The 25,366-nt window shown below is 39.9% G+C and overlaps 2 protein-coding genes across 2 annotated transcripts; one reads left to right on the top strand and one right to left on the bottom strand.

Moving 5' to 3' along the window:
• Window positions 1–1,050: 1,050 nt before the first annotated feature.
• On the top strand, window positions 1,051–1,985 carry LOC138884317 (uncharacterized). The gene is made up of 3 exons (XM_070165445.1): window positions 1,051–1,140; window positions 1,201–1,497; window positions 1,566–1,985. The coding sequence occupies exons 1-3, from the start codon at window positions 1,051–1,053 to the stop codon at window positions 1,983–1,985; spliced, it is 807 nt and encodes a 268-aa protein (XP_070021546.1).
• A 6,859-nt stretch (window positions 1,986–8,844) lies between these two features.
• On the bottom strand, window positions 8,845–10,431 carry LOC138884321 (uncharacterized mitochondrial protein AtMg00810-like). Its single transcript, XM_070165451.1, has 4 exons — window positions 10,276–10,431; window positions 9,712–9,762; window positions 9,610–9,625; window positions 8,845–9,521 (listed from the first exon to the last, which is right to left on the bottom strand). The coding sequence occupies exons 1-4, from the start codon at window positions 10,429–10,431 to the stop codon at window positions 8,845–8,847; spliced, it is 900 nt and encodes a 299-aa protein (XP_070021552.1).
• Between the last annotated feature and the right edge of the window lie 14,935 nt (window positions 10,432–25,366).

A 25,366-nucleotide genomic window follows, 5' to 3' on the forward strand; every position in this document is an offset into this window, starting at 1 on the left:
CGCCGCAATTAGGCCCTTTTTTTGTAGTGATGAACCAGGTCCATCTCAAAGGTCCATTCCTCAGGTGCACAAAAACGGGTAGATTCGAGCATGTGGGCTGCACTAAGCTTAACTTGGTGTATTTAATATCTCCTGATCGAAAAGGTTGCATAATTGATAAGGAGAAGGACTCCTTAATCAAAGAGATCACTATCCAAGATAGGGAAGGAGTTAGAAGTTGAAATCAACTAGAACTCTTCCACCAAGGAAGAGTTGCATCAGAACTCTAGTTATTTCTTCATCTACTAACTCTATAAATTGCAGGATGTTCTCACATTACATGTGTTGCACAAAAACGCAGAAGTTAAACATGAATTGAGAGCAAAATAGCAAGGCTTTTTGCAAGCAGTTCATGTATGATTCAAGTGTGCAAACCTGAAGCTACATGAACCAGATTGAAGAACTAACTCCATAAAGAGTTTTATGTGTCATTCTTTATTTCTAGTTCAATTGTAGTAGGTGTTTTAATATTGTACCTTTCAGCTTTATCTACAAGCAATTATAATAGGTATTTTGAGTATTCAAGTTAGAGTTAACTTGAAGTTGTCGCAACAGTTAGAGGTTGGTTGCTACAACGGGATTAGAGGTAATCCTTAGGTTTATAAAGAGTTTTGTAAATGTTGTTTTGGCTCAGTGATTTAGTGAAGTGTTGGGGAAAATCCTATTGAGTAGTACGTCGTGGTTTTTGCCAGGTGTTTTCCACGTAAAAATAATTGTGTTCTTTACTTTCTACATTTATTATTCCGCAATAGTAGTAGAAGGAACACATAGAAAAACCAGGTCCTTCCATAATCAGTTTAAGCGAAAAATTGATCACCACACAAATCACCCTCCATCTTGTGCGGTATTGAAGTATAAAACATCAATTGGTATCAGAGCAGGTTATCCTTGAAGAGGCTAACACCTTAGGAACAGATCAAGATGGGCGCACCACTTAAAATCTGGGAAGGGTAATCCACTGATAGGCCTCCACTCTTTAATGGTCGGTACTACTCTTGGTGGAAAAACAGGATGAGAGATCAGATCATCAGAGAAGACTATCAGCTATGGGACATTGTCATTGATGGTCCCCTGGCTACCATGAAGAAGAATGCTGAAGGAGTAGATGTGCCAAAAATAAGAGCTGACTGCAATGTTTAGAACTTGAGGAAATGGGAAAAGAATGCTAAGGCCAAGAAATGGCTTGTGTGTGAACTTGGTTCAGACGAGTACAGTAGAATTCAAAGTTGTACCACTGCTAAGGAAATCTGGGATACTTTACAAGTGCCTCATGAAGGAATACCTCAAGTGAAGAGGTACAGAAGAACATTGTTGTATTCTCAATATGAGAATTTCACCATAAAGGAAGGGGAAACTATCCAGGAGATGTATACAAGGTTCACCATACTGACAAATGAACTTAAATCTCTTGGAAGGGTTATTCTTAAAGAAGATAAAGTTGAGAAGATTTTGACAAGGGTTCTGCTAGCTCTTGGGAAAGCAAAATTACTGCTATTCAGGAATCAAAGAACATTGTCACTCTTAAGTTGTATGAGCTAATTGGAAATCTCACTGCCTATGAACTTAGAAGGAAAACCATGAAGATGGATACACCCACGAAGGAAAGGAGCCTGGCACTCAGAATCACTGAAGGTCCTGATCTAGAGGAGGATGAAATTACCATGATCACAAAGGACTTCAAGAAGTACCTAATGAGAGGAAAGGGTCATTCAAGAAGTGGAAGCTACAGCAAACCAAGGGTTCCTAAAAAACAAACCAATGAGGGGTGTTACAAGTGTGGGAAGACTGATTACCACATCAAAAACTACCCTCAATGGGAAATTGAATGGAAGAAGGAAAGAGCTGAACGAAGGAACATGAAGAAGGAACAGGTTCAACACAAGAAGAAAAAGGATCAACAAAGGCTATGGTTGCTGCCTTGGAAGAAAGCTCAGATGAAGATTTAGAGGATGAAGATGGAGATGAACAAGCATTTATGCCAATTGGAGAATCCGATGAGGAATCTGAGATAAGTATAATTCATCTGAAAGACAAGATTAAAGTTTTGTCTAAAGAAAGGCTATCTGAGTTACTCCTGGATTTCATTAATGAATCTGAGGATTTAAATAATGAAAAGGAACTACTGTCTAAGGAGTGTGTGATTTTGAAAGCTAAGTGCAAAAATCTGGAACTTAGGGCTAGTGAAAGAGATAGTAAAAATGGTGAGTTAAAGAACCAGGTTCATGAACTTGATACCACTATCCTATAGCTAAGATTTGAAAATCTAAAACTGAAATTAGGAATAGGTAAAAAGAAATCTGATCACACACACCTCACATTAGAAGAAAACCTAGGAAAAATGAAAGACGAGTTGTACAAAAGAGATGGGCAGATAAAAGTCCTTAAGGAGGATCTAAGCAAGGTTAAGCACGAGCTAGATAGAACTTGTAAATGGAATAGGTCTTCTGATGCACTTTCTTGGCAACATGAACACCATAGTAGTAATAAGAGAGGACTTGGCTACGGTACCTCTGTACCTAAGTGGGATCCCAAAAGTAAGTACCTCACACTTCCTGAGAAGAGAATCTGCACACATTGTGGTAAGACTGGTCACTATAAAATTGAATGTAATGCAAAAGAAAAGGCTAGTCAAAAGAATAAAATATTTGTTCAAGGGAAAAGTAGGCTGCCAGGATAGGCCAAAAAGAATTTGATTCACCCTTTTGCCTATAGAAAGGGACCCAAACTAGTTTGGGTTCATAAGACTAACCCCTAATTTTCTTTTGCGGGTCCAAGTAAAGGGGAGCAGCCAAATATGATACATAAATAGTGGCTGCTCAAAGCATATGACAGGAAGCAAGAACCATTTCCTTTCACTTGAGAACCTCAGAGGAGGTAATGTCTCCTTTGGAAATGAGAAGAAAGGTGAGATCATTGGGATTGGAAAGGTAGGTAAGACTGATTCTCACTCTATTGAGAATGTCTACTTGATATATGGCCTAAATTTCAGTCTAATCAGTGTAACACAATTGTGTGATTGAGGTAACTTGGTATCATTCACCTCTACCAAATGTTTTGTGATAAATCTTACCACTAACAAGATTGTTTTGCAGGGAAAAAGAGTAAAACAATATTTACATTGTAGATCTGTCCACACTTTCAGAAAATGAACTCTCTACTTAAGTGTGTTAGATAATGATCCCCTCCTTTGGCACAAAAGACTTGGACATGCCAGTCTAAGTCAACTCAACAAACTAGTCTCCACGGACTTAGTGATAGGACTGCCTAACATTAAGTTTAAGGAAGATAAAGTTTGTGAGTCTTGTGCAAGGGGAAAGCAGGTAAGATCCCATTTTAAATGCAAGAAAGTGGTAAGCACTACCAGATCGATGGAACTGGTCCATATGGATCTCTATGGTCCACTGAGAACATTAAACAGAGGTGGTAAGAGATATGTTATAGTGCTTGTTGATGATTACTCTATATTTACCTGGACACTATTTTTAACATCGAAGGATGAAGCATTTGACATGTTCACTTCTGTTGTTAGAAAAACTGAAAAACAATTAGGTAATCAACTTGCATCAATTAGGTCTGATCATGGAACTGAATTTGAAAATGCTAAGTTTGCTGAATTTTGTGATGTGTATGGTATAGATCATAATTTTTCTGCTCCTACGACTCCACAACAAAATATAGTAGTTGAAAGAAAGAATAGGACACTTGAAGATATGGCTAGGACTATGCTTCTTTCTAGTAAGCTGCCCCATAGCTTCTAGGCAGAAGTTGTAAACATTGGATGTTACATCACTAATAGGTGCATGACTAGACCTTTTGTAGAGAAGACTCCCTATGAGCTATTTAAAGGGAGAAAACTAAATATATCTCATCTTAGGGCATTTTGATACAAGTGCTTTGTGCATAACAATGAAAAGGACTCCCTAGGTAAGTTTGATCCCATAAGTGATGAGGGTGTATTCTTGGGATATTCTTCACATAGCAAAGCTTATAAAGTGTACAACAAAAGAACTATGTGTGTAGAAGAAAGTGTACATATAGTTTTTGATGAAACTAACATTCTTTTTGAGAGACAGGAACATGAAGATGAAGCTATTGGTATGGTAAAAGGTTTAAATGAAGCTACAACCCAAGCTGAAGCTGCACCAGAAGAAGGAACAGGTGATGGTACCCAGGGCAACATGACATGGGGAACTGATTAGAGAGGAACTAATCCTCAAACCTCAAGGGAACCTGTCCATGAACCTATTCCTTAGTAACAAAATCAGGAAGGAACATCCAAAGAAATTGACACTCCTGTTACAACATCCACGAAATTGGATATAGATGAACCTGGTTCATCTGTTGATCAGAAGTTGTATAAGGGAATGATTGGTTCTCTTTTGTATTTTACTGCTAGCAGACCTGACATTGTTTTCAGTATAGGTCTTTGTGCTCGATTTCAGGCAAATCCAAAGAAGTCCCACTTGACTATTGTCAAGAGAATATTGAGATACTTGAAAAGCACCACTGACCTTTGCCTTTGATATCCAAAAGGTATTAATTTTAACCTAATGGGATATGCTGACGCTGATTATGCAGGTTTCCTTGTGGAAAGGAAGAGCACCTCAGGTATAGCACACTTCCTTGGTTCATGTCTTGTGTCATGGGCTACCAAAAAGTAAAATTCAGTGGCCTTATCTACTGCTGAAGCGGAGTATGTTGCTCCTGCTTCATGTTGTGCTCAATTGTTGTGGATCAAACAACAATTATTGAACTCTGGAATTGATGTTGGTTGCATTCCTATTTTTTGTGATAACACTAGTGCTATTAGTATGACAAAGAACCCGGTTCATCATAAGAGAACTAAGAACATAGATGTTAGACATCATTTTTTGAGGAACAACTATGAGAAAGGTTTGATCACTGTGGAGTTTTGTACTACTGACAAGCAAATTGCTGAAATCTTCACAAAAGCCTTAAGTAGAGATCACTTTGAGAGGAACAGGTTGTAATTAGGGATGATTAAGATCACCTAAAAGGACTAGTTCAAGGTTAAATGAAAAAAATGAAAAACAAAATTGGTTAGAAAGTTTGTAAATTGTATAAAATTAGATTAAATCTTGCTCGGTCTCATACTTTCCATAGTATACTCTTGTGCCATATGTTAAAATGACTCATTAATCTCTAATGATATTTTCTCTATTTTGGAAAATTTAGACTTACACAAGAGAATTATCAGTGAAGAACCCGGTTCATCAGGATAACACAATATGTTTTATACACTATGCATAATTTGGAATAACTATATATGGATCATGAGCAGAGTCCTACCAAATACCAAAGTTCTTTTGAACTTATCCATTACAAGTGAACTGATTACGTTCAAGACTCCTGGCCGTATTAAACTACCTAGATTCTTTTAAGTCTGCTACCCAGGGGGAAAAAAGTGGTTCTTCCGAAATTGAACAGGTATCTTCTGATTCTAAAGTTTCTCCTGAGACAATTTCTATAGTTGCTGCAAATTTGGAGAACAGATTTGTAGGATCTATAGCAGGTGTTGAGACTACAGAATCTTGAGAAGTTGGTGGTAAAAATGAAAAAAAGGAGAGCAAGGGTGCTAGGAGTACTGTGAGGGAAAAAGGGACAAGAGTGGCTGATTCTTCACCCACTCTTGTGAGTTTAACCAAATCGCATGTGCAATGGTTGTTTAGGGAGATGAACTTGGTTCATCTATAGAGGAAACCCTCGCATACCTGCTGAAGAAAGTGACTGAAAGCTATAATCCATCTTCTTGATAGAATTATCAATGGAACCAAAACTCATACCATTCCCTATGGCTTAATTCTCACAACTATGCTTGCACATTTCAATGTACCTATGAAAAGGTGGGAGGTTAGTACAAGTATGAATAATTTTTGGGTTAATACTCTGCTTGCTTGCGATTATGAAGTCAATATCACTCTTAAAGAACCTAGTTCATCAAAAAAGGTACCAGTGAATAGCAAGGTCAGAGCCTTGGTGCAAGAAAGTGGGGCTAAAGATACTGAGATTGAAAGGCTGAAGAAGAGGTTGGTTGAGGTGGAGACAAAGAGAGATGCTCTCAGAACTAAGCTAGCAAGAGAAAAAGGAAGAATGATGGCATTCTTCAAGGTATGCTGAAACTCCTCCAAGTCAAAAACCAAGCACCTAGTTCTTCCCAGCCTTAAGCCTCCTAACCTAGCGTAGATCAATCAGTGACCCAGTTTGTGACATTTTGTTTCTTTTGCTCATGTTTTCAGTATTTTTATTTCTTCTTATGCTCTGTGGTGGAATCTTATCAATCATCAATGATATTCACTATTTTTTCTCTAACTTTTTGTTTATATTTCTTTGATGGTTAAAATTCTTAGCTTGATCTATGATGATTAATCCATGATTGTATTTGAAGTAGCTCCAGTGGCCATGAGTAAGTTTTAAAATCTGGTTATCTCATATTTTTATGCAACTTTTTGATGATGTCAAAGGGAGAAAAAAGGTTGTGCTTTAAACAAGTGGTGTTTAGCTTTGAATAGTGATGTTTATAACCTAATATACTTGGTCCTTGATGATAAGCGATAAAAAGGAAAAATATTTCTAACATTGTGTTGATGTTGAGCTGAGTTAAAACAGAGCCTAAGCATGTGAAAAGCACAGAGTTTGTCATCATCAAAAAGAGGGAATTTGTTGGCCCAAGTGAAGGTTAGTTTTGAAGATTGACAAAGGAAACTCAGGCATGAACCAGGTCCATTCCTCAGGTCCATCCCTCAGATGCACAAAAATAGGTAGATTCGAGCATGTGGGATGCACGTGAAGGAGATAAGTTTAACTTGGTGTATTTAATATCTCCTGATCGAAAAGGTTGAATAATTGATAAGGAAAAGGACTCCTTAATCAAAGAGAACACTATCCAAGATAGGGAAGGAGTTAGAAGTTGAATTCAACTGGAACTCTTCCACCAAAACTCTAGTTATTTCTTCATATAAGAACTCTATAAATTGCAGGATGTTCTCATATTAATGTATTGCACAAAAATGCAGAAGTTAAACGTGAATTGAGAGCAAAATAGCAAGGCTTTTTGCAAGCAGTTCGTGTGTGATTTAAGTGTGCAAACCTGAAGCTACATGAACCAGATTGAAGAACCAACTCCATAAAGAGTTTTATGTGTCTTTCTTTATTTCTAGTTCAATTGTAGTAGGTGTTTTCATATTGTACCTTCCAGCTTTATCTAGAAGCAATTGTAATAGGTATTTTGAGTATTCAAGTTAGAGTTAACTTGAAGTTGTCGCAACAGTTAGAGGACGGTTGCTACAATGGGATTAGAGGTAATTCTTAGGTTTACAAAGAGTTTTGTAAATGTTGTTTTGGCTCAGTGATTTAGTGAAGTGTTGGAGAAAATCCTACTAAGTAGTAGGTCGTGGTTTTTTCACCTTTTGAGCTAGGTGTTTTCCACTTAAAAATACTTGTGTTCTTTACTTTCTACATTTATTATTCCGCAACAGTAGTAGAAGGAATACATAGAAGAACCAGGTCCTTCCATAATCAGTTTAAGCGAAAAATTGGTCACCACACAAATCACCCCCATTTTGTGTAGTATTGAAGTATAAAACATCACTTTCAGTTTTATTTTTCAAGAACTCCAAAATCTGGTTTTTCTTGTCCTTGCAATTAAGTTTAAGAAAACTAACAATTGCGAGATATTCTGTTGGAACTATATAGGACAGGATTTCTGTGTCGAAGGTTTCAAATAATTGACTTTCGACCAAATGTGCTTTGTGGAAGGACAATTTTGACTACGTGTAATAATTGATAGTCAAAAGAATCGCCATGTCCTTGTGTTAATTAACGTTTATTATAAGCCCATATATATATAAAAAAAACAAAAAAAAAACAATTGGTTGGACATGCTTGGTGATGGATTGATTATATATAATACATCGAATGGTAAGTGCATTGTCGTAATGCAAATTAGAATCATATAACTTCTTTATTATCTTTGCATTTGCATTTGGTGTTCTTGTTCTTGGTTTATTTTCCTTTTTCTTGCCTTTTTTTCTTTATTGTTACACAAATAGCCAGCAAGATTTAATATTTACTTTTTCTAGTCAGTAAATGATTATACTGTTAATTTGTTGAATCTACACTCAATGTTCCTAGTTTCATAGCATGCAATTGAATGTAGAGAAGAATCAGGAAAGATATAGAAGAGGGAAATGAAGAGAAGACAACTCCATTTTTGCTTCTGTTGAAGAAGAAGAAAGAATACAACTGATTTATGGAGGGGCACTGTTTATTTAACAGAAAACACGTGCCCTTCCTACTCTCTAAAATTATGACCCTCAACTTCTTTTCTTTACACTTAGGTCCCTCAATTAATTTCCTAACTAACTAACAACTAACTCTAACTAGTGTTCTTGATACTCCCCCTCAAACTGGAGAATGGGAAGCATCGAACATTCCCATTTTGGACATCAACATTTGATGCTGAGCTACTCCAAGTCCCTTTGTCATCATGTCTGCTACTTGTTCTCTTGTAGAGATGTAATGGGTGGATATTAATCCATTTTTGATCTTTTCTCTCACAAAATGGCAATCGATCTCAATGTATTTTGTCCGTTCATGATAAATTGGATTCGCAGCTATTTGTAAAGCTACTTTACTATCACAAAAGACCTTCACTAGCATCTGCAAGGACACATCAAATTCCTTTAACAATCTAATTAGCCATACCAATTCTGCACTAACTGCTGCCATGCTTCTGTACTCTGCTTCCGCTAAACTTCTACTGACTGTCTGTTGTTTCTTGGACTTCTAGGAAATCAGTGATTCACCAAACTTAATAACATAGCCTGTCACTAATCTTTTGGTGTTTGGGCAGGCTGCCCAGTCTGAATCACAATAAGCTGTAATCTCTTCCAATGTTCCCTTCTTCAATAGTATTCCTTTTCCTGGTGACCCTTTTATATATTTCACCACTTTCATAGCTGCCTCTAAGTGTGATTGTTTTGGATGTTGCATAAATTGACTTAGGACCTGCACTGCAAAGCAGATATCAGGCCTTATTATAGTCAAATAAATCAACTTCCCAATCAACATCTGACAGCCTCCAATATCTGTCAGCTCTTCATCTCCTTTGAGTCTTACATGCTTATCATAGTCAATGGTGGCAAGCTTTTGATTTTGCTCAAGAGGTGAACTTGCAGGCTTTGCCCCACTTAGTCCTAAATCTGATTTGAGCTCTAGTGCATACTTTCTTTGATTCAATAGTATGCCTTTGTGTGACCTCATAATTTCAATTCCCAAAAAATATTTCACTTTTCCTAAGTCTTTGAGTTTGAAGGACTTATGTAGGGACCTTTTAACTTCATCTATCATCTCACTGCTATTGCCAGTAATCATCAAGTCATCAACATATATCAAAATGATCACCAAGTCTGTTCCTGACTTCTTTGTGAACAAGGAATGATCATAGGCACTTTGCACATATCCTGCCTCAGTAAGAGCATTGGTTAGCTTGATATTCTACTGCCTTGATGCCTGCTTGAGTCCATAAAGAGACTTAAGTAGCTTGCAAACCTGTGATTCCCCCTGCCTATGGAATCATTGTGGCAAAGTCATGTAGACTTATTCATAAAGATAACCTTGCAGGAATGCAGTATTTACATCCATTTGGAATACCTTCCAACCTGTAGAGGCTGCAAGGCTAATCACACTCCTTACAGTGACCATCTTTGCAATAGGAGAAAAAATCTCATGGTAATCAAGACTTTCCTATTGTGTGTAGCCCTTAGCCACTAAGTGTGCCTTGAGCCTATCAACTTCACCATTGGCCTTGTATTTGATTTTGTACACCTACTTTGAACCAATTATTTTCTTTCTTGGTGGCAACTCTACAATCTCCCAAGTTTTGTTAGCTTCAAGTGCTTGAATTTCTTCTTGCATAGCTTGAATCCATCTCCCATCTGCAGAGGCTTCATAGAAAGTCTTAGGTTCTATGAGAGTAGAGTTATTTGAGAGGTAGGCTTGATAGTGTTCTGGAAAATGTGTGTAGTTGACATAACTTGAAATTGGATAGGTAATGTGTCCTAATGTCTTCAAACCAGTGACATAATCTTTGAGCCAAATTCCAGGTTTTCTACTCCTGGTGGATTTCCTAAGGATGGGAGCTTCTGTATTGATAGCAGGTTCAATTGACCGTGATTGTTAAGTGGTAGCTTGATGTTCTTGCAAATATGCTTCTACTTCCTGCATAGTGGTCAGAGGATCAGCTACAATATCTTCAGATGCATTTGGAGTAGGTGCTTCAACTCCTGTTGGCTCATCCAAAACTGCATCTGATAAATCTGTAGTTGTGATGCTTGGTTGAGGGAGAAGAGCAGGGATTTCTTCTACCTCCATGTTTCCATTGCCTAGGTCTTCTTGTGAGTCAGTGATCGGTGCCAACCCTACACTTCTAAAAAGTAGCGAGAGTGGTCGAAGCAGCTTTTACCCGAGATGGTCGGCATCAATTTCCACAGGGAGCTAGAAATGGGAATTGGGTTCCTATCTAAATTAGAAATGCGTAATTGCTCTTAATTGCACTTCTAATCATAGTTGGTCTTTGTCACACCTCCTTTTTCTGCACCCGCGAGGGCGCAAGGGAGTTTTTCCAATTAAAGGACAATCGAAACGGGATTGGTTTATTTATTTCAGAGTCGCCACTTGGGAGATTTAGGGTGTCCCAAGTCACCAATTTTAATCCCGAATCGAGGAAAAGAATGACTCCATATTATAGTCTGCGTACCAGAAATCTGGATAAGGAATTCTGTTAACCCGGGAGAAGGTGTTAGGCATTCCCGAGTTCCGTGGTTCTAGCACGGTCGCTCAACTGTTATATTTGGCTTGATTATCTGATTTTGTACATGTTAAACCTATGTGCAAGTTTTAAACTCTTGACCGCTTTTATTATTATTTTTACGAGAATTGCAACGTCGTGAAAATATATCTCGAACCACGTTACATCAATGCACCCGTGGTTATTGACATATCTCGACTCGGTTGAGATTTGGATTTGGGTCACATAAATGTGCACCCGAATTAAGAAAAATAAATTATTAAGACGCGCCTAAAGCAACTAACGTATTGTTATTTTGGGGAAGGCCGTAAAATTTGCTAAACGGCATGTCCCGAATTCTAAGTATATTTTTAATATATATACATTTAGAGGGCCCCGCAGCTTCTACATTTTTGTTTGTCGAGGCTCGTCTCATTTATTATTAAAAGGAATTTACAACGTCATGGAAATGCATCTCGGGCCACGCCATAATCAATATACCCGTGATTAGAGACACATTTCGATTCCGTTGAGATTTGGATTTGGGTCACATAAATGTGCACCCGAGTTTAAGGAGATAACATTATTAAATACGCGCCTAAAGTGACTAGCGTATCATTATTTTGGGAAGGCCAGAATTTTGCTAAAACGGCCCATCCCGAAGTCTAAGCAATTTTAAAACAAATATTTATCGAGGGCCCCGCAATTTCGTATTGTATTTGGCGAGGCTCGTCTCATTTTATTTTATTTTTTATTATTATTTATTTTTATTTTTTTATATTTTTAAAAGGATGTCATTTTTACGCCTTTAACAATACTAAACCTTACGGCTTCTTTACAACTAAAATCTCATAACTTGTCAAGATTTAATAAAATGAGTCTAGTGAATGGGTGTTTCGGAAGTGGTAACAACAAGTACTAATGCTAATTTTGTCCGAACGAACTAAGCAAAGGACCACGAACAAATTAACGTTAAACTTGTGTCATAGAACAACTAGCCCAACTTAATTAAATGACATTGAATAAACAAAAATAACATAACGCAAAATGGACAAAATGCATACGGTGAAAACATAAACAGAGAATTATCATACGAATTTCTATATTACATCTTCGAATATTTAACGTAACGTTTCTTTATCTAATACATTGAGGCTTACTAACCTGAACAAACTGAAACGGATAGAGCCATGGACCAACCCTCAATATCGACCTCAACGGATAACCTCGAACGGGAACCCATGGAAACATTCACCAAAGCTCAGACGGAATAGCTCGCGCCGGAAACTCGAACACGAACGGACTGAAAATGAGTCACGACTGCTACTGGTTTTTCTAGGTGGTCATTTGGACGCTCGTCACCTTTAAAGGCTGGGTTCGACGGGGTGTGACGGGTGAAGCATGAGGTTGTCGGGTTTGGTTGCGACAGTAGGGGTGCCGGGGAAGGTGACGGAGTGGTCGTTTGGTGGTGTTGTTTATGGAGGTGGTGTTTGGGCGTGACGACGAGGGTGGCAGCAGTAGGGTTTGGACGTGGTGTTGGGTCTGTTTATGGTGGTTTCACGGTGGGGAATGCGACGGGCTGTTTGGGTAGTGACGTTTGGTGGTGGTGTTGAGCTGGGTCGTTTGGTCGTCGACTGGTTATGGCTGGGGGTGGTGTTTGGGCTGTCGAGGGAGGTGGTCGTTTGGAGGTGGTCCGTTTGGTGGTGCTTGGTGATGGTGGTTTTGGTGACGGGGGTGCGAGGATGGTGAACGACGGAGGGAGCTGGAGTTCCGGCGTCGGGGGGGTTGCGACTGTAGGGGTGCCGGGGAAGGTGACGGGTGGTGATGGAGGTGAGGCTGGTTTTTCATGGAGTAGTAAGGTTTTCCTTTGCTTCTTCTTTAAAATAGAAAGAAGACGATGCACAGTACCCCCCAAAAATTCAAAAGTCTGTCCCCCCAAAATTTTCCTAAGTCCCGTTCCTTTTAAATTTTTCCGAAAAAAGTCTGTCCACATTTTCCAAGTCTTTCCCCGTGCATTTGTATGGTTTTGCCCAGGGAAATGAGCCCCACGCGTGGTGGGGTTCGAGACTTGTGTCCCCCACGCGTGGTAGGGTTCCCCATGTGTCATGGACTCGGTTTATTATGGGCTAAATCCGAAAATTAGGCCTAAAACTGGGTAGTTTGAACCCGAATATTATTCTTTTTCTCGGACCCGATTAAGGACACGACGTTGCTTAACTAGTCCTATGCAAGCAACATAATTACCAAAAATAAGACTAATATTTAAACAAAACTATATCTTTTTTTTAAATATTTCTCAAGATTTAAAATAGCTACAAAAATATTAATAAAACTATTTTTTTGTAATTTTTGTTTTTATAATAAAGACAAAATATAAAGTAATATTTTTTGTATTTTTCCAAAATTAAAATGACTACAAAACATTAATAGAATTATATTTTTTGTAATTTTAGAATTTATATAAAGTACCAAAATAAAGTACAATTTTTGTATTTTTTCAAGTTTATGAGAAATACATAAACTAAAATTTAGATATATATTTTTTGTAATTTTCTTTTTGCAACGAAATAAAGTAAAAATAATTAAAATGGCTATATTAGACTCAATTTCACATATTCACGCTAAAAATGTGAAAATTCTCGGGGAGGGTCAAAAATCTGGTGTCTACACTCTTTTGATTACTTCTAATATTATGCTAATAAGATACTAAATTAAGCTAAGAGTAAGATACTTAAAAGGTTGTCTAAATAGTTAAGAAGGCAGTAGGGAAGTGACTTTCTCCTAGGTGGATACTTGACGGGTTCTCGAGTCTAAGGCGAGATTGTCATGTTGGGGATTACGATATAACCAATGCACTAAACTTATCACTCTATACCTCTTGATAGTTTGAGTGATTTTGCCCTAATTGACTTTCTCAAGACCAATTGGGTGTGATAATTTGTGCAAGCAATTTAGGTTCAAGTTGGGTATTATTATCTCTAGGTTTAACCCTTTATTTGGAGCTATCAATCTCTTGAATACGCTCCAATTCCTTGTTGGACTAATTTTCCTAGACTCAAGTTCTATTTCTCAAGAACAACCCAAGTCAAATAGGCACAAATTAGTGTTTGCAACCACTAATTCAACATTGAAACCATAAATTAGTTCAAATATCAAATACCCATAGACATTCAAGCCTTAAAACACAAGACCCATCAAATACCCATACTAGGGTTGAGCCACAACCCTAGCTAATGGGTCTAGCTACTCAAGATAATAGAAGAAAATTGAGAAATAGATGAAGATAAACCCATAATATTTAATTACAACCTAATACTTGAAGATTCAATGAAAAAACTACTCTAAAATTACTCAAAATGGTTAAGAGCTATTGTTCACGAGCGCAACCCAACATTAGAATACAACTGATGACCTAAAAATTGGAAAATAAACTATTTATACTAGGCTGAATTTTCTAGACAAAAATACCCGTGCGGGGGTAGTGCGGTCCGCATAAAATTGAGTGTGACTTCAGTGAGGCTTATTCGCTTTAAACTCTGCTCTCTGAACTTGACCACCACGGGCCGCACAAAATGCACCACGGCTATGGTGGCTTCTGTTGCGGTCCGCACAAAAAGGACCGCGGACCGCATTGGCGTTGATTTTCAAAAGTCCCAACTCTCTGAACTCCTTCTTTGCGGACCGCACAATATCGAGTATGGCCGCGGTGAAGCCATTGCGGTCCGCACAAAATGCTTTATGGCCGCAATGCTTGATTTTCCAAAATTTGCACTCTCTGAATCTCTTCACTGCGGACCGCACCAAATGGAATGCAGCTGCAGTGGACCTGTTGCACTGTGCTTGCTCTTGTTCTTGGTACTTGTGCATGTTTCACTCCTTTTTGAGCTGGTTTTGGCTAGTTGTCACCTTTTTGACCAAACCCTGCATACAAGTACAACATGTAAGCCTTTAGGACTATTTTCTATACATTTTTAATCAATACAGAAGTAAGAAGGAGTCTAAAATGAACCATAATTCCTAGTTATCAACTCCCCCAAACTTAAGCTTTTGCTTGTCCTCAAGCAAACAAAATAAAACCCACCCCTTAAGAGTAAAACCAAGAAAATGCAGTCGGCCTAAAGTGACCTCATCTAGCATCATTTGGGACTAACAATTTCCCTCAATTCAAATGAATCATTAACAACCTTCACTCTTTTAAGCACCATGGTTTTAGTGCGACACATGAGCATCAAGAGTTGACTCAACCCATCAAAGAAACTCTTTCTACTACTTTGGTCATTATGGAACCCAAACTCATACTCCTCAACTCTCTCTAAGCAAACCTTGCTTTTAGATTGTAACACTCAGAACGAGGATAGTGGAAATACACTCATCTCTCTCAAAGAAAAGTCACAAGTTCGGCTGTAAGTACCATAAGCTTGCCCCTTATATGAGTTGCCACTAATGTAAGCTTCATTTAACTCAAGATCATATAGAGCTTTTGTGGAGATATAGTGAAGGCTTTTGGTTCAGGGTAGGAAATGTTTGATCTAAGTAGGCTCCTTCTTCCCTTTAGCACTTCTTTTGCTTCATTTTGGCACATATTCTCTTAACTTTTTAAGTAATTTAACTTCTTTCTAAGGGGTTAGAAAGGCACACTGTAACTCTTTCTTGTTCATTTCAAACCTTTTCTCCTTTCTCAACATTCCACACCTTTCATCTCTTTACTTTTATTGAATCCCTTCATTTTTTTACATTGATCATTCTTTTTGTCTTTTTGATTTTCTTTCTTTTTCATTGCCTTTCCTTTTCTTCATTTTGTACCTTTTACCACTTTTTTGCATTCCTCATCTCTCCCCCAAAACTTATGCTTTTGCCTTGTGCTAAGGAAAGATCGGGTGCCAAGAGAGCGTATTTTTAGAACGGGTAAAGCCTTGTATCGTGGTTTTTGAAATAAAAGGCCTATGGCTCAAAAGGGTTGACTAGGGGATATTATCATTGGTAGGCTATGGAAGTGTTCTAGATATCATTCGGATCAAGGAGAGCCTATAATCACATCTCAAGTCAAATTACACTTAGGATTTCGCCTAGACAAACATTCAGGGCAAGTTCTAGACTAATGGCTCGGGACTTGGACTTGCAATTCAAATTCTTACCACACAAGCTTTGGAATTGCTAAAGAGACAGAGTCGTGGGCCCACAACAACCTTAGCTAAGATTTGAGCAACACAATGGTCCCAAAAAATCATTTGATGATTATCGGCCAACAGAAGAGTGTCAAGATCACCACTTTCACCATCCTATACACAATAATTTATTTTTGACCATACGATCAAAGGTTAATGTGTTAGGCCCAAGTGAAGATTTACTTGAGTCACCATTACCAACTAGCTACTCTTTACTCTAAAACCAAAAAGAAAACAGACTCAAACCCTTAAGAAGGTTGTGATGCCATCCATCATCGGGAAGAGCCACCCGGTTCACACAAATTCCACCTTTGGAAAGAACCGTGTCATTAAGAAAACCAAAGGCTTATTGCAAAAACTCAAAACAAGAAGCTACAAACATAAAATAAGAAGCTATGAAAGGAAAAATGCGGAAAGTAAAATGAATATATACAAGAGGGGATTTAGTCAAATATACATAAGTGAGAATAAATATATACACTAGAACGTAACTTTATATACAGACCAAAAGTAAAAAGTACGAAAAGTGCAATAAAATGATAAAATTATGTACAAACCAAAGGTAAAAAGAAAGCATAAAGAAAAAGTAATGTCATATATACAGTTATCCAAATAGGGATACCCCCTCAAATGAAAGCTAGCATTGTCCTCAATGCTAACTAACCAAAATAAGCACAAGAAAAGAAAGAGAAGAAAAAGAAACTCCCTATTGGCCCTCCGTCTGCATAGGATCCTGAGTCTGGGTCCCTAGGTCCTCGGTATTCTCGGGAACCTGTGACTAGCTCCCTGTAATCTGTGTCTCCACTGGGACCTAGGCCTGGACTGAGTCCTGGACCTGTACTGGAATCTGGGGATGGCTAGAGGAATCTCCCTGCAGGTCCTCCAACTCTATAACAACATCGTCAGAACGGGGAATCACCCTCTTCCTCTTGGGTGACCTCTCTGTCTCCTGCTCTGGCTGGGGCTGGGATGCTGGAGTCGGGTCATGCAATAACATATCCAGAGGCAAGTGATCAGCCTTCAACCTCTCTACCTCCACCCTTAACTTCTTCACCGACTCCTTTGAAGCACGAGTCTTTCTCATTTTCTTTGCCTCCCTAACAAGCTCCTTCAATGCCTTTCCATGAGAATCAACAACATCCATGAGCTTTTTCTGGTTGTACAGAAGCTCCTTAGGAGTATCCTCTACTGACTGCGGGACCTGTGGAAGAGGAGGTGCTGATTGGGCTGCCACCGAAGTAGATAGTACATACAACTTAGAAGTGGTTGTCTGCATCCAGTTATTGATAGTGGCAAGGGTCTGGCTGAGGCGGTGGGCAGTCAAGGATATGCTACGAATGATAGGATCTCTGGAACTATAGAAGTGGAGGGTCCTGGGGCCATGTCTAGAGTGGCAGAGGGAGGCTGAGTAAGAGCCACCACTACTACTGGCTCTTTAGACTGACCAATTGAAGTAGTAGCTTTGCCCTTAGGGTCTTTGGGGTTGTCAGGACCCTTGGTACTGTACCGGGAGAGCGGTGCCTTTTCTTTCACTTTCACATCAAATCTCTGCTTCTCCACATCTAGGTCCTCAAAGTACATGGTCAGGAAATTGGGGAAGGGGTAGGATCTATCACCTTCGTTCACCATCCGTGTAATCACCCTCGACATCACATTCCCGATGTTGACCGGGTACCCCGCCATGATCGATGCCACCAATATAGCCTGGGAGATAGGAAGGGAGTTGTCGTGAATGGTGGGGTCTAGCTGACTATAAACAAATGTCTCCCACCCCTTTGCTTCAAAGTAAAGGGTCTGCCTCAGAATGTTTACCCCCGCTGTCAACCATGCTGGGGTGGTACCTGGGATTGCCAAGTACTCAGCTAGCCACGGGCGGGCATCCTCCCCCAAAGCTACCTTGTCTAAGTACAAGGTCTCATCCTCCTTCGGGAAGACCAGGTAGTCATTTATAGTTTTGCCATCAAATTTCACTTTCAAGTTCCGCACTTTAGTCACTATGGTACCCTTTTTGATGTGGGCAACATTGGTATAGAACTCTTTGACTAAGTGCTCATTAGCATTCTCCACGTGGCTTATGAAGTAGTCTGAGCCTGCTCTCTCTCTGAACTGCCTCAACACATTGGGGTTATGAGGCATAAGATCCCGAGTGATGAATTTTCGCTCAGGTATTAACTTCTTCTCGGGCCACCATTCTCTGAACTTGTGGTAGGCCACTTCACTCACGAACTTGTCCTACCATGCCTCCGGGTTCCTGGTTCTCTCTACCCCTCCTACTTGGGGCTCACCCCCTCCTACTTCTTCTTCTTCTTCTCTTTCTACGGGACCCTCCCCAGATAGTGAAGATGTAAGTGAGGTGGAATATTCATTGCCACTGCCTGCTGCTGAGCCCTCAGATGACTCAAAAGATATGCGCACTGATGCTTGGGCAGTGGGATAGCCCGGAGGTGTATCCCTAAATCTGTTCCTCTCCGGCCAGTTAGGAACATACTCTGCCATGGAGTCTGAGTCAGATGCCTCCCAGGAAGGCTCATATTCACTACCGAATTGGTCAATAGCTTTATCAGCAACCTTTATGAACCTTCTAGTGTTTTTTATGTTTTGCCGGGCTTGCGGGGTTAATCTAATCATGCCTTGTCCCCTACCCCGGGAGGACTCTCCTTTCCCTTTCTGTTTATCACCTCTGCCTCGTGATTTTACCATGATCTGCAAAGAACATTCAGCTGAGCTTTATTAGTATCAGTAGAATCAGTGAAGTATTGTAGATTAATCTTGTAGACAGTCAGAATTGTAGATCACGGACCGCACAAAATGAAGTGCGGCCGCAAATAAGCTACCGCGGACTGCACAAAATGCATCGCGGTCTGCACTAAGGTGGGGATCAAACTACCCACTCTCTGATTCTAGGTACCGTGGACCGCATAAAATACATTGCGGTCCGCATTGAGGCATCGCGGACCGCACAAAATCCATTGCGGCTGCAGTCCTCAATCACTAGCTTTCAGAACTTTCACCACCGCGATCTGCACAAAATAGTATTACGGACCGCACAGAAGAACCGTAGACCGCACAAAATCCACCGCGGTCCGCAGCAAACACCCAACAACAATACCAACCTAGGGTTCAAATTTTTCACGTTTTTAGTCTAATTTTTCACCTATTATTAATCCCCTAGGTGTTGAATAAGCTTTTTAACTAATTTAGTCCTAATTTAAACATGATTAAACAAACCTACGATAAGAATTGAAAGAGAATGGGAAGAAAAAGAAGAAAAAATGAAGAAAAATAAAAGTTAAAAGAAAATAACAAAGTTAAATAACTAAGAAAGAATTAAAGTTACCAGAAGTGAGATGCAGTGTTGATTAACGAGACTTAGCAGTTGAATTAGTGCAATTAGATGAGATGAACAGTGATATTTTAGATTTTGAGTGCAAAGGGTCAAAAAGTTTAAACTGAGAGCCTCAGGTCCTATTTATAGAAAAAGGAACTGGAGCCCATCTCACCTACCCACCGCAGACTGCACAAAATGGCACCGCGGTCCGCGGTGCTCAGAAACAAGTGGCATTGGGGAAATGACCACTTCGGACCACAAGAAATGCAATGCGGCCATAGTAGTCCACCGCGAACCGAATGAAATGCAATGCGGCCACGGTAGAAAACTTAAGAGACTCCTCATTTTGTACCAATCAACTTTGCGGTCCAAATTGAATTTTTGCCCCCGCACTGATGCCTTTGCAACCGCACAAAATCCATTGCAGTCTGCACTGCAAACTTCAGAGAGTGTGAAATTTTCCCAACTTGGTCCTGCACTGAATCAAAACAATCCTATAGCAACTCACAACCAGTTAGCCCAAAAGAAAATCCTATACTACAAAGAAAATCAAAGAAAAACAAAAAGAAAGACATATGGTTTGCCTCCCAAATAGCGCCTGATTTAACGTCGCAACACGACACAAGTTACCATCAAATCACTTTAGATGGAGTAGTTCCACCATGTGGCTATCATCAATCTTGCCCAGGTAGTGCTTGACATTGTGCCCATTTACTCTAAAAACCTCCCTATTTTTGTTCTTCAAGTCAAGTGCACCAAACGGAGTCACAAACACCACTTCAAAAGGTCCACTCCATTTCGACTTAAGCTTTCCCTTAAACAGACGTAACCGAGAGTTGAACAAGAGAACCAAAAACCCCACTTTGAACTCCTTGCCACGAGCATATTTATCATGAATGTACTTCATCTTGTCCTTGTACAAGGACGAACTGGAGTAGGTATGGAATCGGAATTCATCAAGTTCATTAAGCTGCTCCATACAAAGATTTGCTGCCACATCCCATTCAAGATTCAGCTTCTTCAAAGCCCACATGGCCTTGTGCTCTAACTCAACCGGTAGATGGCAAACTTTCCCAAACACCAACCAGTACCGAGACATACCAATCAGACTCTTGTAAGCAGTCCTATAAGCCCATATAGCATCATCCAACTTCTTTGACCAATCGGTCCTATTTGCATTGATCGTTTTTGACAATATACTCTTGATTTCCCTGTTTGAGACTTAAACTTGGCCACTCGCCTAAGAATGATAAGGAGTCGAAACTTTGTGATTGACACCATACTTTGCAAGCAAAGTGTCAAAAGCTCTATTACAAAAATGAGACCCCCCATCACTTATGATTGCACGAGGAGTGCCAAACCTTGTAAAAATGCTCTTCTTGAGAAAAGCAACAACACTCTGGGCCTCATTGTTGGGTAAAGCTACGACTTCAACCCACTTTGAAACATAATCAACCGCCACAAGAATGTATGTGTTACCACAGGAGCTAACAAACGGGCCCATAAAATCAATGCCCCATATATCAAAAATATCAACTTCAAGAATAGTATTGAGAGGAATCTCATCTGTCTTCGAAATTCCACCTGCTCTTTGACATTCATCGCACCTCTTCACAAGTTCACTTGCATCTTTGTACAAAGTTGGCCAATAAAACCCACAACTAAGAACTTTTAAAGCCGTACTCACCCCGCCATGATGTCCACCATAGGGAGAGGAATGACAAGCCTCTAAGATACTCAATTTCTCCTCCTCCGGGAGACACCTTCGGATCACACCATCCGTGCAAATCTTGAACAAGTACGGCTCATCCCAATAGAAATCCAAACAATCCCGTTTGAGCTTCTTCCTTTGGTTATAAGAGAGCTCACACGGGATTATCCCAATCACATGAAAATTAGCAACGTCCGCAAACCATGGCATACCATTCACCAACACCAAAAGGAGTTGCTTATCGAAAAATGAATCATTGATCTCTAGGACATCACGAGGCCTCTTATCCTCCTCCAAGCGGGACAAGTGGTCTGCCACTTGGTTTTCACTACCCTTCCGGTCCACAATCTCCAAATCAAACTCTTGAAGTAACAAGACCCATCGCATCAGTCTAGCTGTGGAATCCTTCTTTGTCATCAAGTACCAGAGTGCGGCATGTTCGGTTTGAATTATGACCTTGATACTTGCCCCCAAATCATATAGAGCTTTTGCAAAATCCGCACTCCTAATGGTGCAAGGAATGGTGAAGCATCGGGATCTTCTAGCTTTGGGGCCTTTGAGTGCACCATTGCACTAACTTGGTGGGTCATCTTGATAGTTTCACAATCTATGTATCTTTTCTTTGTCACCAAGGCCTTCATGAATTTAGCATAGCCCGGCATTTGTTCTAAAGCCTCTACCAAAGTCACATTAATGTATAAGCTCTTCATTATGTCAATAAAATATTTAAACTAATTCTCATTTTTCTCCTTTGAGGATAAGGTGGAGGTGGCCTTGGCCAAGGATCCTTGGCTTTAGGCACAACCATTTATGGCATGTCTATTACGTGTTCCCTAGATGGGTTCACGTCATTCTGAGTCTCCACCTCGACCTCTTGAATATCAATACTCACTTCCTCATTCACGTTCTCATAAATCACATTTTCAACTACCAAAGGAATCTCATCTTTTTGCAACTCAACTTCATCACTCAAAATTTGTTTTTGTTTGGGGGCATTCACATCACCGCCTCGTCCACTCTTTGTAGTTACCGCCATAACATGATTGTTCTCACCCTTCAAGTTAACTACCATATCACTTGGTAGAGCCCCCTTAGTGCGAGTATTCAAGGATTGTGAGATTTGACCTAATTGAACCTCCAAGTTTCTGATTGAAGTATTGTGGGAATCCAACTGAGCATCAGAGTCCGCATTCTTTTTCATCATCTGTTCAAACATCATTTTAATTCTCCTTATTTCGTTGTTGGAAGAACTCAGGCCTTGGGATGGAAATGGGGGTGGATTGTTCGGTTGTTGGTACATTGGGGGCCTTTGAAAGCCTTGCCCACGATTTTCTTGATTGCCATTGTTCCAACCTCCCTGATTGTTGTTACCACCTCAGTTGTTGTTGTTGCCATTCCAATTACCCTGATTGTTCTAATTATTGTTCTGATTGCCCCAATTGGAATTTTGGTTGTTGTTCCCCCAATTACTATTCCCTTGTTGTTGTTGATTACCCCAATTGCCTTGGGGTCTCTATTGTTGTTTGTTGAAAAAATTGCCCATTTGGCCTTGATAGTTGTTCACGTATTGTACCTTTTCATTTTTCCCATCATAACCATCATCTTGGAATCCACCATAATCATTGTCAAATTGAACCGAACTCCCTTGGTTCTGTTAACCTCTTTGTCTTCTTTTGTTCACTAGCATGTTGATACCCTCCATAGCATTTACTTGGCGTGGATTTTGAACCTGTTGTACTTGTGCCTTTGCTAGCTGGTTCATTGTAGTTGTCAGCTCTACTATATCCTGCCCATGGTCATGTAGCTCTTTGTGCAAGTGAGTGACCGTGGGGTCACCCTGGGGTACATTGGCTTTACTTTTCCAAGCGGAGGACGTGTCAACCATCCCGTCAAGAATGTCACAAGCCTCATCATAAGACATCTTTATGAAGTTACCCCCAGCAAGTTGGTTCACTATGCACTGGTTTGTTGTGTTAATTCCCTGGTAGAAGGGCTGTTAGATCATTGCCTCAGTCATATCATTGTTGGGACATTCCTTTACCATGGTTCTATATCTCTCCCAAATCTCATGTAATGGTTCGATGGGCTCCTGCTTGAAGGCTAAGATCTCATCTCTCAATGCTGCCATGTGCCCCGACGAGAAAACTTTGCAATAAATTTATCCGCCAACTCATCCCAAGTAGTGATGGAATGGTTGGGAAGTCGCTCAAGCCAATTCAGTGCCTTCCCTCTAAATGAGAAATGGAATAGTCTTAACCGAAGTGCATCCTCGGACACAGTAGTTTGCTTGCTCCCCCAACAGGTATCCACGAAACCCTTGAGATATTTGTAAGCATTCTGATTGGCAGTGCTCGTGAAATACCCACGCTACTCCAGCAATATCAGTATCACATTGGTAATTTGAAAATTGCCCGCCCGGATTTGGGGTGGGACAATTGCACTTGAATATCCTTGGTTGGGAAGAACTCGTGGAGCCACTCTTGGAGGTGACGGGGGAGGGCCTGGAATATTATCATTGGCCTGGCGGCCTCTCCTTTGTCCTTGAGGTACAATAGGAACATCATCATCGACATTGTCATCTACCTCCTCCCCTGGCGGAAGATCTCCAAGAGGTGCATTGTTTGCTGCCATTTTGTACCTAAAGTTGTGACACATAAATTAGTAACACGGAAGGAAAGAAGAACAATACACAAAACTATTTAGATAGATAGCCAAAACAGTTAGCTCCCGGCAACGACGACAAAAAGTGATCGGTGCCAATCCTGCAATACTATAAAGTAGCAAGAGTGGTCAAAGCAGATTTTACCCGAGATGACCGGGATCGATTTTCATAGGGAGATAGAAATGGGAATTGGGTTCCTAACTAAATTAGAGATGCGTAATTTCCCTTAATTGCACTTCTAATCATAGTTGGTCTTTTGACTACTTCTAATATTATGCTAATAAGATACTAAATTAAGCTAAGAGTAAGATACTTAAAAGGTTGTCTAAATAGTTAAGAAGGCACTAGGGAAGTGACTTTCTCCTAGGTGGATACTTGACGGGTTCTCGAGTCCAGGGTGAGGTTGTCATGTTGGGGATTACGATATAACTAATGCACTAAACTTCTCACTCTATACCTCTCGGTAGTTTGAGTGATTTTGCCCTAATTGACTTTCTCAAGACCAATTGAGTGTGATAATTTGTGCAAGCAATTTAGGTTCAAGTCGGGTATTACTATCTCTATGTTTAACCCTTTAATTGGGGCTATCAATCTCTTGAATACACCCAAATTTATTGTTGGACTAAATTTCCTAGACTCAAGTTCTATTTCTCAAGAAGAACCCAAGTCAAATAGGTACAAATTAGTGTTTGCAACCACTAATTCAATATTGAAACCATAAATTAGTCCAAATATCAAACACCCATAGACATTCAAGCCTTAAAACAAAAGACCCATCAAATACCCATACTAGGGTTGAGCCACAACCCTAGATAATGGTTCTAGCTACTCACGATAATAGAAGAAAACTGAGAAATAGATGAAAATAACACCCTTAATATTTAATTACAAGCTAATACTTGAATATTCAATGATAAAACTACTCTAAAATTACTCAAAATGGTTAAGAACTACTGTTCACGAGCGCAGCCCCACGTTAGAATACAACTGATGACCTAAAAATGGGAAAAGAAACTATTTATACTAGGCCAAATTTTTTGGACAAAAATACCCCTGCAGGGATTGTGCGGTCGCGCAAAATCGAGTGCAGCCGCAATGAGGCATCTTGGCTTTAAACTCTGCTCTCTGAACTTGACCACTGCGGGCCACACAAAATGCACCGCGGCCACGGTGACTTTTGTTGCGGTCGGCACAAAAAGGACCGCGGACTGCATTGGCGTTGATTTTCAAAAGTCCCAACTCTCTGAACTCCTTCTTTGCAGACCGCACAATATTGAGTGCGGCCGTGGTGAAGCCATTGCGGTCCGCACAAAATGCTTTGCGACCGCAATGCTTGACTTTTCCAAAATTTGCACTCTCTGAATCTCTTCACTGCGGACCATACGCAGTGGACCTGTTGCACTGTGCTTGAACTTGTTCTTGGTACTTGTGCATGTTTCCCTCCTTTTTGAGATGGTTTTGACTAGTTGTCACCTTTTTGACCAAACCCTGCAAACAAGTACAACACGTAAACCTTTGGGACTATTTTGTACACATTTTTAATCAAAACAGAAGTAAGAAGGAGTGTAAAATAAACCATAATACCTAGTTATCAGTCAACAGGAACACCATCACCATATGCTCTTAGTGTATCAGTGTTCATATCTACTGGTGC

This window comes from Nicotiana sylvestris, chromosome 2 (assembly GCF_000393655.2).
Source record: "Nicotiana sylvestris chromosome 2, ASM39365v2, whole genome shotgun sequence".
In the NCBI taxonomy this organism is placed as follows: Eukaryota; Viridiplantae; Streptophyta; class Magnoliopsida; order Solanales; family Solanaceae; genus Nicotiana; species Nicotiana sylvestris.

Coding starts and splice junctions, on each gene's coding strand:
- LOC138884317 (XM_070165445.1), top strand. CDS start 1,051: ATGAGAGATCAGATCATCAGAGAAGACTATCAGCTATGGGACATTGTC. Junction 1,141..1,200: donor TGAAGAAGAATGCTGAAGGA/GTAGATGTGCCA, acceptor AAATGGGAAAAG/AATGCTAAGGCCAAGAAATG. Junction 1,498..1,565: donor TTGAGAAGATTTTGACAAGG/GTTCTGCTAGCT, acceptor GTCACTCTTAAG/TTGTATGAGCTAATTGGAAA.
- LOC138884321 (XM_070165451.1), bottom strand. CDS start 10,431: ATGGAGGTAGAAGAAATCCCTGCTCTTCTCCCTCAACCAAGCATCACA. Junction 9,763..10,275: donor CTCTGACCACTATGCAGGAA/GTAGAAGCATAT, acceptor CCTATTGCAAAG/ATGGTCACTGTAAGGAGTGT.